Source organism: Synchiropus splendidus, chromosome 6, assembly GCF_027744825.2.
Source record: "Synchiropus splendidus isolate RoL2022-P1 chromosome 6, RoL_Sspl_1.0, whole genome shotgun sequence".
NCBI classification, from domain to species: Eukaryota; Metazoa; Chordata; class Actinopteri; order Syngnathiformes; family Callionymidae; genus Synchiropus; species Synchiropus splendidus.
The window spans coordinates 816,398-833,147 of NC_071339.1; the positions used below are offsets into that span (position 1 = coordinate 816,398).

At 50.9% G+C, this 16,750-nt stretch overlaps 1 protein-coding gene across 3 annotated transcripts in view; it reads left to right on the plus strand.

Moving 5' to 3' along the window:
• epha8 (eph receptor A8) overlaps window positions 1-10,296 on the plus strand; it is a 74,466-nt gene extending 64,170 nt beyond the window's left edge. For all 3 annotated transcript variants that reach the window (XM_053867294.1, XM_053867295.1, XM_053867296.1), the window contains 9 exons: window positions 26-93; window positions 214-339; window positions 693-878; window positions 1,232-1,293; window positions 1,412-1,621; window positions 3,235-3,384; window positions 3,454-3,644; window positions 4,140-4,295; window positions 6,215-10,296. In XM_053867294.1, coding sequence (XP_053723269.1) covers window positions 26-93; window positions 214-339; window positions 693-878; window positions 1,232-1,293; window positions 1,412-1,621; window positions 3,235-3,384; window positions 3,454-3,644; window positions 4,140-4,295; window positions 6,215-6,329 — 1,264 coding nt within the window. In that variant the 3' untranslated portion in view covers window positions 6,330-10,296. The remainder of the gene's footprint in view (window positions 1-25; window positions 94-213; window positions 340-692; window positions 879-1,231; window positions 1,294-1,411; window positions 1,622-3,234; window positions 3,385-3,453; window positions 3,645-4,139; window positions 4,296-6,214) is intronic.
• Window positions 10,297-16,750: the final 6,454 nt, after the last annotated feature.

The following is a 16,750-nucleotide window of genomic DNA, read 5'->3' on the forward strand; positions in this document are numbered from 1 at the left end:
ATGTGCTGTGTGCGTGTGCGTGCAGGCACTGTGGCTACAGCAAGGCATTCCAAGACTCGGATGAGGAGAAGATGCACTACCAGAACGGCCACGGTATGACCTCCCGACACCCGTGTGCTCAGCTCCGTCACGTGACGTTTGAGCCGTAACGCTGACTCAGCACCACCGAACCGTGGACCCGGACACACACTGATCATGTTCTGTTTATCTCAGTGTCTTTCCCGGAGACGAGGTTCTACATCGAGCCGCACACGTACGAGGACCCGTGCACGGCGGTGCACGAGTTCGCCAGAGAAATTGAAGCTTCTCGGATCAAAATAGAGAAAATCATCGGCTCAGGTAAAGACACACACACACACACACACACACACACACACACACACACACACACACACACACACACACACACACACACACACACACACACACACACGCTGTGACGACGAGCTGGGATGAGTCAGTGTTGTGGGCCGCAGCAGAGACTGTGGTGAAGGTGGCACAGTGGACTTCAGTGGAGCTGTCAATCATCCATCCATCCAGCTCCTTCCATCTAAAGACAGGCCTTGATGGGACGGGGAGCCGGGCCCAGGTCCACCCCCTGGGACTGGAGACGCAGGGGTTTATCTGCCTCTGCAGACTGGCTGAAGCTGCCTCCTGAATATGTGTGTGTGTGTGTCTGTGTGTGTGTCCAGGGGAGTTTGGAGAGGTGTGTTACGGACGCATGAAGCTTCCTGGGAAACGCGACATTCCCGTGGCACTGAAGACCCTGAAGGCAGGATACACCGAGAAGCAGAAGAGGGACTTCCTGGCCGAAGCCTCCATCATGGCCCAGTTCGACCATCCCAACGTCATCCACATGGAAGGAGTGGTCACACACAGTAGGTGTCCTCGTACGGTCCTCACTAGGACCGTGTTTTGTCAAGGATTGGTCCTCATAACGTCACACAGTCCTCACAAGGATAATGTTTTGTCAAGAATGGGTCCCCCACTAAGTTATACAGTCCTCACAAGGATAGCATTTTGTCAAGAATTGGTCCCCACAAAGTCAAACATTCCTCTGTCAGCAAACTAACCCCAGAGTGTGTTTGGATGAAACATTCCCAGACACATCCACAGTGACTCCTGAGTGAATCTTGCTGGTTTTTATCGTGAGCTTCCATCTGGAGGTTCTGAAGGTTCTCAGGTCGGTTTGGAGCGTTCCCTTCTGATCCGAGGCATGTGTTGTGCGCAGGCAAGCCAGTGATGATCATCACCGAGTACATGGAGAACGGCTCCCTGGACACCTTCCTGAGGGTAGGTGCTGGACCCTTGTGCTTCTGCTCTCCACTCCCTCTGGACTGCCTCCACTTGAGAGGCCTCCTCGGTGTCCCACTGTCTGCTGGTGAAGCGGCGTGTCTTCTGCGTCACTCAGAGACACGACGGTCAGTTCACGGTCATCCAGCTGGTGGGGCTGCTGCGGGGCATCGCGGCCGGCATGACCTACTTGTCGGACCTGGGCTACATCCATCGAGACCTGGCCGCCCGCAACATTCTGGTCAACAGCAACTTGGTGTGTAAAGTGTCCGACTTCGGCCTTTCCAGAGTGTTGGAGGACGATCCGGACGCCGCCTACACCACCACGGTGAGTTCTCACGTTCTCGCAAGCCCATCCAAAACACATGGTTCACCTGAACCAGGCCTGGAACCTCACGATAACAAACTGCTTTTACTGAGCTTTTAGTCCTCTGAACCAGACCTGAGCAAAGTGCGGCCCGGGGGCCATATGCAGCCATTTGACGTCAGACTAAAACTGATGTGCTGTAAAATTTCTACTTTTTTTTGTTCTCTCTTTTTTAGTCACCACCACCACCCCCACTACTTCAGCAGTAAATATCGCATGTTTTGGTTTTAAGACTAAATTGTTCTTCTCCTGTTTTTTGTTCCTCAAAATACATTGAAGGAATATTGAAAACATATCTAAACCTTGTGAGGACAGGACATGAGGCCTTCACAAGGTGGAGGCCTGTCAAGCCTTGGTCCTCACAAGTACAGCAGACCACGCCCTCACACACAAGAATGTTTGCAGTAGAGCGCAGTCACCGAGTGTCGGCTCGGCTCTTACTGAGGTGGAGGGCGCATCACTGTCATATCAATGGGCTGCTGTTAGCGGAGGGAGGCGCTTTGAGGTTGGATCTCTGGACAACCGTCCTCCGGCCGCCTGCCAAGAGGTGTGTGCTTTCTCTGCAGCCAATAAACAAGCGCTGCATTAGAACCAAGCGGGAGTGTGCGCTGCCTAAAACAGCTTCCTGAGGAGAACACGTCTCTTTCATCCTCTCCCACTGTGTTGGAGGCTTTTTCCAGCCAGAGATCTCCTGCTCACCTGAAAGCCGTCTGCACACAGCGCCGTCTGTGATCCGGCCTTGATCGTCCTCCAAACCCCCCCGGGAGCCTCTTGTCTGCTTTGTGGAGGCGTCACGCTCATTTGGAAACTCCCTTTGATGATTCTGGGTTTGTGGTTGAAAAGTTCAATTTCACTTGAAAGTCCTTTTCTTCCTCCAATGAAATATGATTAGAAACATGCTGGGATTTGGAATATCAACATTCTGGGAGAGCCTCGGAATCGAGACACGGACGTGCACAGCAGTCAGTTGGAAGTCATTCTGACGTGAACAGGACTCGACTACACTCCGGTCCGGATGCCGTGGACTGCATACACATGAATAAAGCAGAGCGATGCTCCCCTCACCGACGAAACTGGACCCATTTCTAACCATGTTACGTCACCGATCGCATGCTTCCACACCTCTTCATGTTGCTGTTCACCAATGCATCCAGCAGGGGGAGCAGCCCAGAGTCAAACGTTTGTTTTCATTACTCTGAATGGACTTGAGATTCTTATCACATTGAGATTCTTACGCAAATATTTCCAAGACATGAAAAGAGCGTCAGTTGAACTCAGGTGATATAAAGACTTGAATAGAGCCACCATGGTGATTTATTGTGCTGTTGTCAAACTGATGCAGAATCAACAATATTCTGCTGTTTAAATGTCTGTGTGGCTCCATCATTGGATTCAGTCATGTACCACATTCATTCACGTTGATAAATGTGGCAAATATTCTGATACCATTCAACTGCGACTCACGGAGATGAATTCATCCCAATTTTTTGAAATGAATCCCACCGCTAGTTTCTGTCGGTGGTGGTGTCCCCGGCTGCTCAACTGAACTCTGATGGTCTCATGTCCTTCCTCAGGGCGGGAAGATACCGATCCGCTGGACCGCTCCTGAGGCCATCGCTTACAGGAAGTTCTCCTCCTCCAGTGACGTGTGGAGCTACGGGGTGGTGATGTGGGAGGTGATGTCCTACGGAGAGCGGCCGTACTGGAACCTGACCAACAGAGACGTGAGCCGTTTGAGTCCTGCGTTTGAGCCCGCCGCGTCTGTGGGTGACGGCGCAGCTTGTTTCCCGCAGGTGATCAAGTCGGTGGAGGAGGGCTACCGGCTGCCGGCGCCGATGGGCTGCCCCGCCTCGCTGCACACGCTGATGCTGGACTGCTGGCAGAAGGATCGCAGCGAGCGGCCGCGCTTCTGCCAGATCGTCACCGTCCTGGACAAGCTAATCCGCAACCCTGACAACCTGAAGTCCCTGGATCCTTTTGGCAGGTGGGTGCTCACGCAGCCAGTCTCTCTCTAATAACGTCTGATCAAACACCACCTCGCACGCGAGTCTGAGGCGCCGGCCGTCCTGTGAGAGGATGATCCGCTGGACACCGTTCGGTGACAGGCGCTTGAGTTTGTCCGAGCCGAGCAAATCTCATCAGGTCCCGCCAGCGTCGAAGACCAGAGCGGCTCGATAAAGTTTGATGAAGTGAGCCGTCTGCTTCACTCTCTGATGAGCTTGCGCACCGGCGGCGAAGTGAAAGCCTGGCTGGGGTATCGACCTTGATGGGAATGATGTGGGATGGAGACCCTGCGAGCTGCAAATTACAACTTCTCCTGAGCAGCGGTGCGTGATGGGGCAGACGGGGTTTCTCGCCGCGTTCATTCACCCCGGCGCACCAGGACCCACCGACTCATTTCAAATGTTCTGATCCGGTCTCCGTCCAGCCGCGGCGCCTCTGTTGTTTCCTGAACTCCTTGCTCTGTCTTCACCTGCAGCTTAAACAGCCCCAGGATGGAACCAGCGGTTCCTGACTTCAGCAGCTGCCACTCCGTGGACGACTGGCTGGACACCATCAAGATGGGCCGCTACAAGGACCACTTTGCTGCTGGAGGCTACCACACCCTGGGCCACGTGGTCTCCATGAACCAAGGGTGAGTTGAACTTGATGAAGTCCAGACCACTTGTCTGAGGAGGGGACCTGGAGATGCTGAATGCTTTCTCTTTCCCCACCACGCTCAGTGAAGCTCTGTCACGAGGGAGATGTTCCTCATACGTCCACAAAAAACACCGAAAATGAGCCACAGCGCGTGCTGCAATGCTCTCACACAGACACAGAGACGTCATGGTGCACGCACAGATCAGGTGGCCTGAGTTTGGTGTGTTGATGTGCCGGGGATTCACCACCCACTTGGAACTTGTGTATGGGAGGTGCCTCTGATCCAAAACAATGGTGGATTATAGAGTTTGCATCGCTCCACGAACGATCCAAAACAGCCCCGAAAAGGCTGTCTAGTGTGTACGGTTGCCATGGAAACAAGCTCCCCGTCTACACTTGCTGAGCCCATATATAGGTTCAGGGGCCCCACATCGTGCACTGGGGTCCACCGGGGCCCCTGTTGACCCGTGGCAGGTCACGCTCCGCAGACTCATATTTCAGTGGAAGTTCTTGTTTGAGACGTCTTCTTCTGTCTCATGTGCTGCTTATTATCATGAAAGAGGAGCCAAAGAGTTTGAGCCACCTCTGTCATGATCACTCAGAGAGTCCGACCCAACTGATCGCTGTCAGTGTCCTGAAAACTCAAACCACGAGAGCAGAGTTAACAATAAATTGAATACAAAAGACACAAACAGGAGTGAATAACTGAGGACGTCGACACCAGAAGTGCAGCGAGGAGGACAGACACGTGGGGAGGGGGTGGAAACCTGAAAACAGAAAAGCAGGCGAATTAAGCTCCAACCTCATTAACGGGACAAGTGAAACGCTCTCGGAAACAAAAGTCACGCGGGCCAAATAACACACAGCGCTCGGTGGTGGTTCTAAACACACAAGGATAAACTATGATGCAGGGAAACAGAAAAGGTACGTTTAAACAAGAACACTCACACGCGATCGAGACGACTAAAGAAAACAAGTGAGGAGGACAACTAAACAGGCAGCAGAAAAGATACAAGCACACACGCCGAGTATAGAGATATAAGCAGGAGCAACGAGGGATCGGAGGGTCAGGAGAGAGTTTTACCGTGGGAACATGAAGTGACCATCTGGCAGCCCAGACTGGAACCCAGGTGTAGAAATCAATAGAGTCTGATCAGCGGTATGGGATCCAGCTGCGCTGCTGCTCTCAAGATAAAACAATGGAAGGAATAGGAAACACAGGAAGTAACAAAATAAAAGCACACAGAGAACCAAAAGATAACCTGACCTGAGTATTAGGCCGTGTCTCCCGCCTAACACCCGCACTTGGTTCTGACTGCCCTCCACTATGAAGCGCCCTCCGACGACCAAGTGAAGTCCCTAAGAATTGGGACGACACTTCATGACTTGAAGACAGCGTGTCATTGGCTGCCGTGCTGTGTTTTGTTTCCTGCATATCGCTGACATGTGAAAGTCAGCACAGGGAAGAGTGGTCCTGGCTACTAACAGGTCCCTGTTGTCCTGTCCAACACTGTTGTGAAATCAAGTCCTTTGGTCTCCTGGACATCTCTCCACACTTCATCTTCCCACTTGGTTTCAAGTCAGCTCCGGAGCTCCCTGGGTTTGAAGGGGTCATGTGATCAAGTGGTGAACGGCCAGTGAGGAGGAGTGGGACACGCCACACTGAGCCCAGTGTCGGGGGAGAGATGGGACACAGCCTGAGTCCTCCATTGTTGTTGTGAAGCGACGACATCTGAGCGGAGAGACTGAAGCAATGAAACAAGATGCAAACAAGATAAAAGTCGGAGTACGAGCGACTGAACATTACCCCGTCTTCATGGCAGACACGCTGGAAAGCAGGGCTTGTGTTGTCTGAAGGACAGGCCAGTGTGAAGGTCTGCCGAGTGGTGACGGATGTGTCCTCCTGTCTTGCAGAGACATCCAGAGGCTGGGGGTGACACTCATGGGTCATCAGAAGAAGATTATGACCAGCGTCCAGCTGATGAGAGCCCAGCTGCTCAACAAGAGCGTGCCCTCCGTGCATGTATAGAAGAGGGGCGGAGTCCCGGGCGGGCGGGCGGATCCAAGTCATGGTGCAAACCTTCTCACACAGAACCTCAGAACCACACCTGAACTCTATGGAGCAAGTCCACGACCATTTCTCTTCCTTTCTGACGTCATGTTCGCGCTTGTTTTCCGACAAAATGGCCGCCTTAATAAGCACAAATTTGTTGTGGAAAGAGAGAAGACGAAGCATCCGTCACACTTTCGCAGGAGGGTGGGGCTCATCTGCCGGTCCTCTCCAACCTTCTCCTTCACACCGCCCCCTTGGACACCCCACCCGCCACACACACACACACACACACAGGGGTCGGAGCCTTCTGTGTGTGACCTCCACACTTTGTTACTGAAGTCTCACACACGTCCTCACAGACACCAGTGGAAGCACAAACCTTCCATCATGTACAATACTTGGTATGCAGTAACAAACTGTAGAGCGCTAAAACGTCTTCAATGGCTCTTTGATATTGTGTGATAGCGACTTAGCAGTAAATATATATTTAAAACCTGATATTAAAATTAACTATTTAAAAAGAAATCTAGGTCAGTTTTATACGTAAATTAAGAATAACCCCTGAAATGATAGAGTTCTAACTTGCCAAGATCCGAACGATTGTTTACACCAGACACTGCCCTCACCCTGATGACCTTGGCCAAGGTCACGGTCATATTGAGCAATAAGCAGACGCCCAGCTCAACGGATGCCGAGCACATTTTTGTTGGATGTAGAAATTCACCGTTTTGATATGAAAAGTGCTGCTTTCATGCACAATGGTCCTGACAGTGATACGGCGATCGACACACATGTAGGTGTGAGCAGCTCCATCCAGACACGAGTGAGACCAGACATGGCCGTCTCCATCTCTTGGCACGTCGTCGGCAGCTGGTCTGTGCAGGCCAGACCTGAGGAGGAAGCACACCACCACCGCCACCATCATCATCATCATCATCATCATCACAGTGTGGAGCAGAGAATGATGAGTTGTTGCCTACCAGCTTCACCCAGCTCCTCCGCACTTCATCTGTTGGGGACTTTTATTGATACCGGGAAGTTGTGTTGGTGTTTGACTGGTCTGATGGAGGAACACATGAAGTGTAGGTGACAGGAAGCGGCCGCAGGAGCAACGTGTCTCATCATGAACCTGTAATCCAGAGGCGCATCACAGGACGTGCACGCTGGAGGAGAGTCCCATGAAGCTTAGGTCAGATGTTTGGCTGCACATCATCACTGTTTTTCTGCCGCCTGCTGTTGAGACGGTGTCAGTGGCAGCACAGACACAAGTGAGTGTGGAGTGTGTTGGGAACCCAGTCTGGTCCAGTGGAGCCCACACACGACTCAGTTCTTGGTTCTGGCTTCAAGCTTCAGGCACCAGTGTGGAGCCTGTTTGAGAGTTGACTCCAGGTTTTTAACTTCATTCGCTTTATTTTGGTGATGTTTTCTGGAGAGTCACAAGGGAGAAGGACACAAGAAAACATCTGAGGCTCCGCCTCCAGACTGGGTGGGCACTGCGTTTATGCAAGGCTTGGCTGTAGAGCGCCGAAAAGTTGCCATCAGCAGAACTGAGAGATGAAGGGGCTTTGACTTGAAACCACGCCGTCATGGCTGGATCTGCTGACAAGTCAGTCTCATGAAACCCACACCGAGTCTCAGACTCACTGAGAGGTCTTGGTGTTGAAAGGACAGTGAGCCAGAGCTGCGCCTCCTGGTGTTCAGACACACATGAAGACCGTTGAAGGATCCCAGAGAGACTGTTGGACCTCTCCCAGCTCCAACAGTGCAGAAGAACGACCTTATTTATGTGTGTATTTATTTTTGAACGGTGGAAACAACCCTCACTGTCAGCACCATGGTTGAGTGAGATGTTTACCACTGACTCTCTGAAAAGATCCTGTACAATAAAACTTCTGGTGCTGCAACCATCAGAGACAGCAAGGCTTCGTTCAAACATGAGGGAGTCCTCCAGTCCCAGAGCTCAAAGAAGCACATTGGGTGAAAGCCTCACGTCAGCAGGGTTGGATCGAATATCCTCCAGTAACTCAGGTTTAGCGCGGTGGGCGGAGCCTCCTCTTGTATCGTAGGGCAGTTGGGTTGGTGCTGTCCATGTAAACGCAGCGCTCCCACACGTCAGGCCAGGCCCTCCTCCGTCCAAGCCTCCAGCTGAGAAGATGAAGGACAAGAGCTTAGCGACTGATGTGAATGTGACCATGCTTCAACTCTAGAACCCATCATCCACTGAAGGTGTCTGAGACGCTGCGCTGAGCAGCTCAAAGCATAGAGCCGGGTCACTGGTGCCACATGGTGGTGATGTGTAAATGAGGCATCATGAAGCATTTAGACACAACGACACACCGTGTTGATGCTGCCTCGCTCAACACTGACACCTGCTGGACAGTAAACTGACTCGACAGACTGAGCTGACGCTGACCTGAGGACCTGCTGTCGACAATAACATCACTGAAGTCTCTGCATTCATTCCACATCTTTAGACCATGACAACATCATGTGAAAAACCTATTTTTTTTATTAAAAAAATTCCATTGTTTTAAAATCTTCTAAATGAAATTATACCTTGAAATTAATTTCAATCGGATTGGAACAAGACAGGTCGAAAATGTGAGACAAACTGGGTAAAGATCTCTCCGACAGGAGATGAAGATGGTCCCACGCGGCGACCGACCGCTGGCGTTTCCCTTGGAGCTGCTCACAAGATCCACACAGACGTTCACAAGGAGCCGTGACGTTAAGTTCTTCCAGCAGTTTCAGCCTGTTGACAGATGTGCTTCCTTAGAAACAGCGCAAGTCCACCTAGTCAGGTGACTGTCTGAACGCGCACCGACGCGGGGATTGCTCAGTGAGCTCGGAGCGCGCGCCGCTCATCGGTGTTGTGGGACCCATCACAACCTCGTGGTCCTCGGAACTCCTGCCCAGGATCCGTGTACAGTGCAAGGAGATTAGATTGGCCAGAACCCGCAGTGCGTGACGTCGAGTTTGATGGATCCGGACGTCACTGTCTGAGCGAGGCCACATCCACACGACCACCCACCTGATGCAAGAGCTTTGACTCCCGTCTGGCTCTGGATCATGGGCTACAGCGTCCTCGCTTCCTCTGCATCACAGTTTCCAGAATGTGAGACTCAGCGCTTGTCGATTTTTCTTCCCCAGTTGTTCAGGGGGTCAGTAGAGACATGGGTTCACTGTCTTGTCAGCAGCCCCAACAGAGTCACGTCACCTCATGAGGCGGCGACACAGGCCCCTTCCATCCAACAGCATGAAAATGTTCATCGACTTCAGCCACGGCAAAACTCATCCATTGAAAAAGAATGAAATTCTGTGGAATGATTCTGTGAGGAAATGTAAAGAGAAACAGAGAGAAACAAAGTGAATTTAGCAGAAATGTGAATGAAAAACGTGACAGACATATGTATAAAACTGTTAGATGTAAATAAATAATCAAACACGTTTGCCGCAAGTTCAATGAAACTTGAAGCAGTGGAACAAACTTCACATCGGATGGTTAAACAGTGCTGTGATGGGGAATGAAGGAATGATGGAGCTGTGCTGTTGCTGCCGTTTGAAGAGGCAAACCTGAGCAACTGTTTGTTTCTTCCTGACAAAGGGACTTGTAGAAGAGGTGAAGGGCTGCTGTGACGGACGGGTGGGTGTGGCCTCGGTGGGGACTGAACCTCTGAGCTGATCCGCTGGTTCTGACTCACAACTTTGTAAATGCTCTTCCGACTGACTGCGTTCCAACACTCTGGACTGGACATGATTTTCTAACGTTTGGATGCGTTGTTTTGCTAGAGAGTTGATTTGTAACGTCTGAAGAAGCTTTAGTCACGGAGAATGTTTGGCATTTTATTTATTCATTCCTTCTGCTGAGGTGCTCATGCAGGCGACGCGTCGTCATCATTGATACTGAGAAATCTTCATGTCCAAAACTGTCAATAAATTCACAATAAAGGAACGTTCATCAGTCTGATGTCATCTTTGTCTGTGGGCCTCAACAGGCTCCTGCTGACTTGAAATCACGGTTTGGATGGGATCACTTCTCTTTTGCATGATGTGACTGTAGTTTCCAGAGCCACCTTTTAAAGCCCAGAGCCAACGTTGACAGTCCATGAGCATCAATACAGTTTGGAAGTCAGACAGGTCAGGTTAGCCGTTAGCTCTGTTAGCTCTGCGCCGCAGACAGTCTTTGGCCTGGTGGCAGCTCCCTCCCTCCCTCCCTCCCTCCATGGTTCTGTGGTGAAGGTGTGTGGTCCAGTTAGAGGCGCATCAGCTTTAGAAACAGCTGGAAGTTGTTGAAGCACGTGAGCGGCTTCTTGGCTGTGAGTGTGTGGGAAGAGGAGCGCGGCGCACCACAGCAGCGCTGCTTTGACTGAGGGAGGGATCAGCATCAGCATCAACACACTCTACAGTAGAGTGGAGAGAAAGAATGGCAGCCAGTCCATGGGATCATCTCCTCACCTTGGTTGCTCCTCAACACCTTCTCACTGTCATGACTGCATGGCGTCATATCGCCGCCTCTGTCTCCGGACACATGAGGGGACACTGGGTCAGTTTCCCGTGACACACCTGACACTCTCTCACCCCGGGCGAAAAACGCTGGTTTAGACTGGTGACATTTCATATGAGTCCAAGATGATCACTCAGATGGTGAAGGAAAAATGGACCTCAGACCAGAGCTCTGGACCAGAATGTTCAACTCACTATTTCCAGTTGAAACTGGACTAAGATGCTGGTCTATGGTCTGACAACATTGAGCACATGGAACTCATTTAAACTGCAACCAAGTTTCTTTTCTTGAACTGAAATCCTTAAAAGAGGCATCTGTTCAGAAGGAGGAGGATGAAGCTCATTACCCTGCAGGACCTTGGACAGCAGACAATCATGCATCGGTCAGTTGAGATGTTCGCCTGAGCTGCTCCTCAGCAGATTCATCTAGGGTCGGGGTAAACATGATATGTGTCAGATACAGTGTGTGTACCCCAACATGGTGGCAAGAATAAAGGCAGTCGAACCTGATCGGGTCGGATCATAGTCAGGCAAGATGGCCGCTGGCAGTGCAGCCAGGTTCACAGCATTGTGCCTGCAGGTCGTCCTGACTTCATGACACACACATCAGCCAGCTATGTTCAAGTTTGTTAGTTGTGTTGGGTTGGTTTCTTCCTGTTTTATTTTGACAGTGCCCGGCTTCCTGCCTGGGCCTTGTCTGTGTCCTCTTTGGGCTTAGGGTTTTCAGACGACACCCTCACTGCAGAGAACGAGTGGAAGCAGCTGAAGCAACTGGTGCGCCGCCTCTGCTGTCAGAGGCAGGTTTGCCAGTCGTCCTTTGTGTGACCTTGGAAGGCAGCGAAGAGTTAATCCTTCCCTCAGCAAGCGAACAAGGCCCAACACCACCTCATTAATCTCATTACAAAGGCAGAGTTGCTCTGCTGCGGCTCCGTCCCTGGGCCCGTGATCCTGAGGATGACGGGACGCCTCTGCGACGCCATGAAGGCCCACAGGCGACGGCGGCCGTGGAGTGGTGCTGGAGCTCTTATCGTCTGGCAGCAGCTGCAGCCAACAGCTTTAGACAGAAACACTGTTTCCAGGCCTGACGCTCAAGTTGGCGGTTCTGATTCGGTGCTTTGTTTCTCTCCCTTTCATCTGGGCCTCAGTCGGGTGAGCGACGTCACGTGGCTCAGGCTCACTGACGCTTCTCATGTCTCGCCAAGACCACGATGCCTGGCTGCTTTTTCTTTTTCTATTGATGAACAAATGGGTTGTTACGACGGAGGGTTAGGGCCACGCATCAACAAGATAATAACATGGGAGTTTAATCAGGTACTATAACTAGGAGATTGTTCTCGTGATGTGTGATGTGATGACGCTGCGCTGCCTCCGTCATAGTGAACAACATGGAGCCCCTGGTGCAGCTGCACTTCACTCTAGGCCTTGTCAATAAGGAAATCCACCATCTTTTTACCCAACAACAACAACAGATATAACCAAAATAAGCATTTCAAATCATCATAATAACAGATGAATTTAAAAACAAACACAACGGCCCGTGATACAACAGACAGCTAGTGTCAACACAGGCTCCAGGTCGTCTGGTTGAGCACTGGCTCTGCAACACTGACTGCATCCCCAGTTGTCCCACATCCGCCTCTCTATTTCATATGTTTCCATCACATGACCGAGCTGTTCCAGGACGAACCCAAGCTTTTTCCTGTTCCTTCCCTTCAGACAGGTGAATACAGCTAGCTAGCTAGCGCTTAGCCTAGCTCCGAACCTGCGGAACAGCAGCCGACGGTTCGAACTACAACTGCATTTTAGTGAGACGAATCCGACAAATCTGGAGCACCTTATTATGTAGTTACTGCTGCATAATAGCCAGCGATGATTATTCATGAACATGTGCTCACAACAGCCGTGAGAAACCCGTGTAAACGCTGTCATGATTGTGGGGTCCGTGCCCCCCTGCTGACTCGGCATTAGATCCTTAAGAGCATCAACACATGGAGGCTGTGGAGCCGTGGTTTCCGTGAGCCGCGGGGTGTTTACTGTCGACCTGCAGATGAATGAATAACCATCACTTTGTAAATGTTTGCATGGTGGCGACTGATGTAGCTGCAGTCACTGGGCTGTTGGCTCACATGAAGTCATTGTATGGACCAAGACGGCTGCGGCTGAGCCCCAGCTCCCTGCTAACCAACACCTCTGACCTGGAACTCCTGCACCAAGAGTTGGTCCCACTGCGTGTGTGCTGTGTCTCTGTCCGCAGGAGGAGAGGAGAGACTCGCCAGAGTCCCAGTCAGACTGGAGCCCACTGCAGCACATCCTGACGCCGTGGGCGGCGCAGCACGTCAAACTTTCTGTCAGGATGAGCTGGATGGGAGGCAAGTCATAACCTGGCATCATGAATGAACCACACGCACCTTTGTCTTCCTGTCCTAGTGAGGTCTGCCACTGACATGAACATTCAACATAACTGAAACACATGGCCAAACTGAACCTTAACTCTCAACCAAACCAAACCCAGTGATAATAACCCAGCTGTTTTGTCGTTCTAACCCTCAAGCTGAGGCTTGATAAAGTGAGGAGCGGCCAAATGATGGAGCCACACAGACATTTGAACAGCAGAATATTGTTGATTCTGCATCAGTCTGACAACAGCACAATAAATCACCATGGTGGCTCTATTCAAGTCTTTATATCACCTGAGTTCAACTGAAGCTCTTTTAGTGTCTGGAGAATATTTGTATCAGAATCTCAAGTCCATCCAGAGTGGTGGAAACCCTGGACATTGTGGAGTGAAAAACCTCCCTGAACCAAAGCCAACAGATGCTTTAGTTTGCTTTGGTTCAGGGAGGATTCCTCCATGTTTGTTGTTGTTGTTCTCATCCTAGCTGCATCAGTGGAGCAGGAGCTCCTGCGCTGACAAAGGGTCCCTGCTGTCTGGAGGGCACAGAGAGTGACACAAAGTCGGACGATTTGTCAGTGCCATCGAAGCCATATCTCGTGGCCCGTCGTGTCCGGGCAGCTAAAGGAAACCCTCCTCTCTATAGTCAACAGGCAGCTGCGCGGTGGAGCTCCTGGAGGATCAGGAAGCTCTGAGCTTCTGCAGAATATAAGAAGAGTGAGCTGAAGAGTGGCGTCACCATGCAAATGGTCTGCAGGACCTGTTAAGCTGAGCGCCTCATTTGAAGTGACACACCTTTGCATCACGTGGCAGCCTCACCTTCACTGACTGAGCGCGTGGCGCTGAGCTCAACTCTGCTGCGTTAATGACGGTGATGAGGAGGAGGCGACTCGCACAGCCAGTTACACAACCCGCAGCTGCTTGGCTAGACGCGAGGGATCGCTGTGATGTGTTCCGTCTGAGCGCAGATAAAGGATCCGCCGCCGCGTCTGGCTCCTCATCAGTTCTGGCTGCGCAGCGTAAGTGTCTGAGCGTCTGAAACGCCATGACCCACTTCCCAGACTGCAGCTCTCTTCCTGCCTAATCTGAGGTGTGAGCAGCAAACATCAGTGCTGCACATGCAGCGGGCGCAGACAGGAAGTGACTTGTGTTGGAGAAGCCAGTCACTTCTTCATCAGGCCTCAGCATCTGCCGCGCACCTCCACTCTACCGTGCTCTGCCTTTGATGTTTCTGGCTGAAGCCCCTGATGATGCGAGCTGCAGCATCCTCCTCCTCCTCCTCCTGTCGGAGAGTTCAGCGTGGACTCTGGTGAAACAAGTCAGACATGAGCGAGTCCAGCCTGGGGGCAGCAGAGAGACGCCGCATCCAGCAGGAAGAGAGCGCACGCTTCAGGTTGCAGTCATGACGAAGACCGCTTCCCACCGTCGGACCTGATGACTGTTCCGAGTCTGTTTCTACAGACTTGGAACAGTCATTTACTGATTCATTTATTTGGGCAGATGAGTGACAAGTCCATTTTCAACGCCCTCTGGCAACATGGAGTGAGACAGGAGGTTTCTCCATGGTCTCTGACCCGTGCTTCTCTTCATCACGACGCCGTCATGGTGTTGGGCTTGTGAGGACCCCGGTGTGTGAAACAAACCCTCTCAGACCAGGGCAGCCTTCACAGGAAATGGAGGTCTGTTTTTCTAGTTTTTCAAGCCACGACTCACTTGGTTTAGTGAAAAAATCCTCAGCCTCAACAATGTGGGGCAAGAACAGGGACAACTTACATTGGCAGTGGAAAAAAAGAATAAATGGAATTCTGAGGTTGAAAACTAGAATCATATTAAAATTAAGATAACAATATATTTATATACATATTATAATATGTACTATATGTATTGATTTTTTTCAGCATATATATATATGATTTTTTTTACATAATTTTATTTTTTTTTCAATGCCAATGTAAGCTGTCCCTGTTCCAGCTCCATACACCACCAGAGGAACCTGGGCCAAGTTGAAAATCCCTTTTAAATTGTGAAAATATTCAGCCACAGACTCTCAGCTATTTTGGCTGTTATGCTATTTGCAATAACAAATTATTAAATCATCTTGGAGCAGATTTATTTTGTTCTGCATTTAGTTTTTAGCCAACGTTCAAGCAACTTCGACCATCTGCCAGTGTCAATACAGTTTGGACGGGAGACGTCGCGTTAGCCGTGAGCTCTGTCCAGACATCAGGACTCTCTGGTGGATCGTCGGGGTTCACCGTCCTTGGTCAGGTCGGAGCAACATCGGGTCAGAAACAGCCCGATCCTCCAGAAGAACTATCCACCAGAAGCAAAACAAGATGGCTGTCATGGAGAAACGTGCAGAGGCCCCGGTATCTGCCTCTGAATGAGCTGGTGCTCCTGCTCTTCGTGTCTCCGCCTCCCTGCAGTGATGGGAAACACGAGTCAGATGGAGGAAACGTGCGAGCAGATCCGTCTGTCATGACGAAGGCCGGGAGCCTGTCCTTTCAATGAAGAGCGGCTTCATGGACTAATCTGACGTGACGCCACTCGTGGTGCGATGAGGAGTTCAGATGTCTGCGCGAGGATATTAGGAGACATGAAGAGGCGGAGTATGAAAGAAACAAGGTGACTTTCCCAGTTCTTTCAAAGACGGCAGATGAACCGTCGCAGACATTTGATGCAAACTTTTCTTGGATATTTGGAGAAGTTTACAGGAAGTTGCTTGGGGGATTTCAAGAAAGCCTTGGGAGGATGTTTGAGCAGCACCATTGATGCCCAGAACTGAGGAACAGACTCGCGGAGCGCACGTCCAAACGCTGTGTTTGTGGTCGCGCAGTTATTGCCTCTGCCAAGACGCCGACGTTTCTGCCAGCGTTTATCTCTCTTGTCTGCCGCAATCACTGAAGAGCGGTGAAACTTTCAGCCTAGCAAGACGTGATCCGTGTCCCTCACTGGGAGCCAAGCCCGGTGACATTTCACCGCAGTCAATGCAACGTCACGTGATCGCGAGAAACGCGCCTGTAAATACTTTGTTTTTCAATCATCAGTGCCAAACGTATAAAATAACAGTCTGTTGCTTGCAAAAGAAGCTATTTCTTGCATGTGGGTGAGCAGCTGGGTGTGCTGTCAGGTGGCGCTCTGGCTCGGTCAGTGACATATTCATTGTGAGCGGCGCCTTGTGACCCACCGGCTGATCCAGCCCTCTTTCCTTTGCTGCCGTGGCCCTCCTCAACTCAGAGCACTCTGTCAGGCGCTTGCTCTTCCCACTGAAGCCTTGTAGCCTGTTTGCCCTGCAAGGTGTTTTCCGGGCAATTCCATTTCCTCAGGGGCCACGTTCTATATTGTGACCGTTGAAAAGGGCCGTCTTTACTCATATTTTATTTTTTTTTGTCATGATGACTCGTGTTACTTGATAGCTTATTTCACTTTGTTTTTGTTGCTTTGTGGACGTCTTTGATGTTTGTTCTGTTGTATCTTTAATGTCTTTGATACGTGTCTGTGT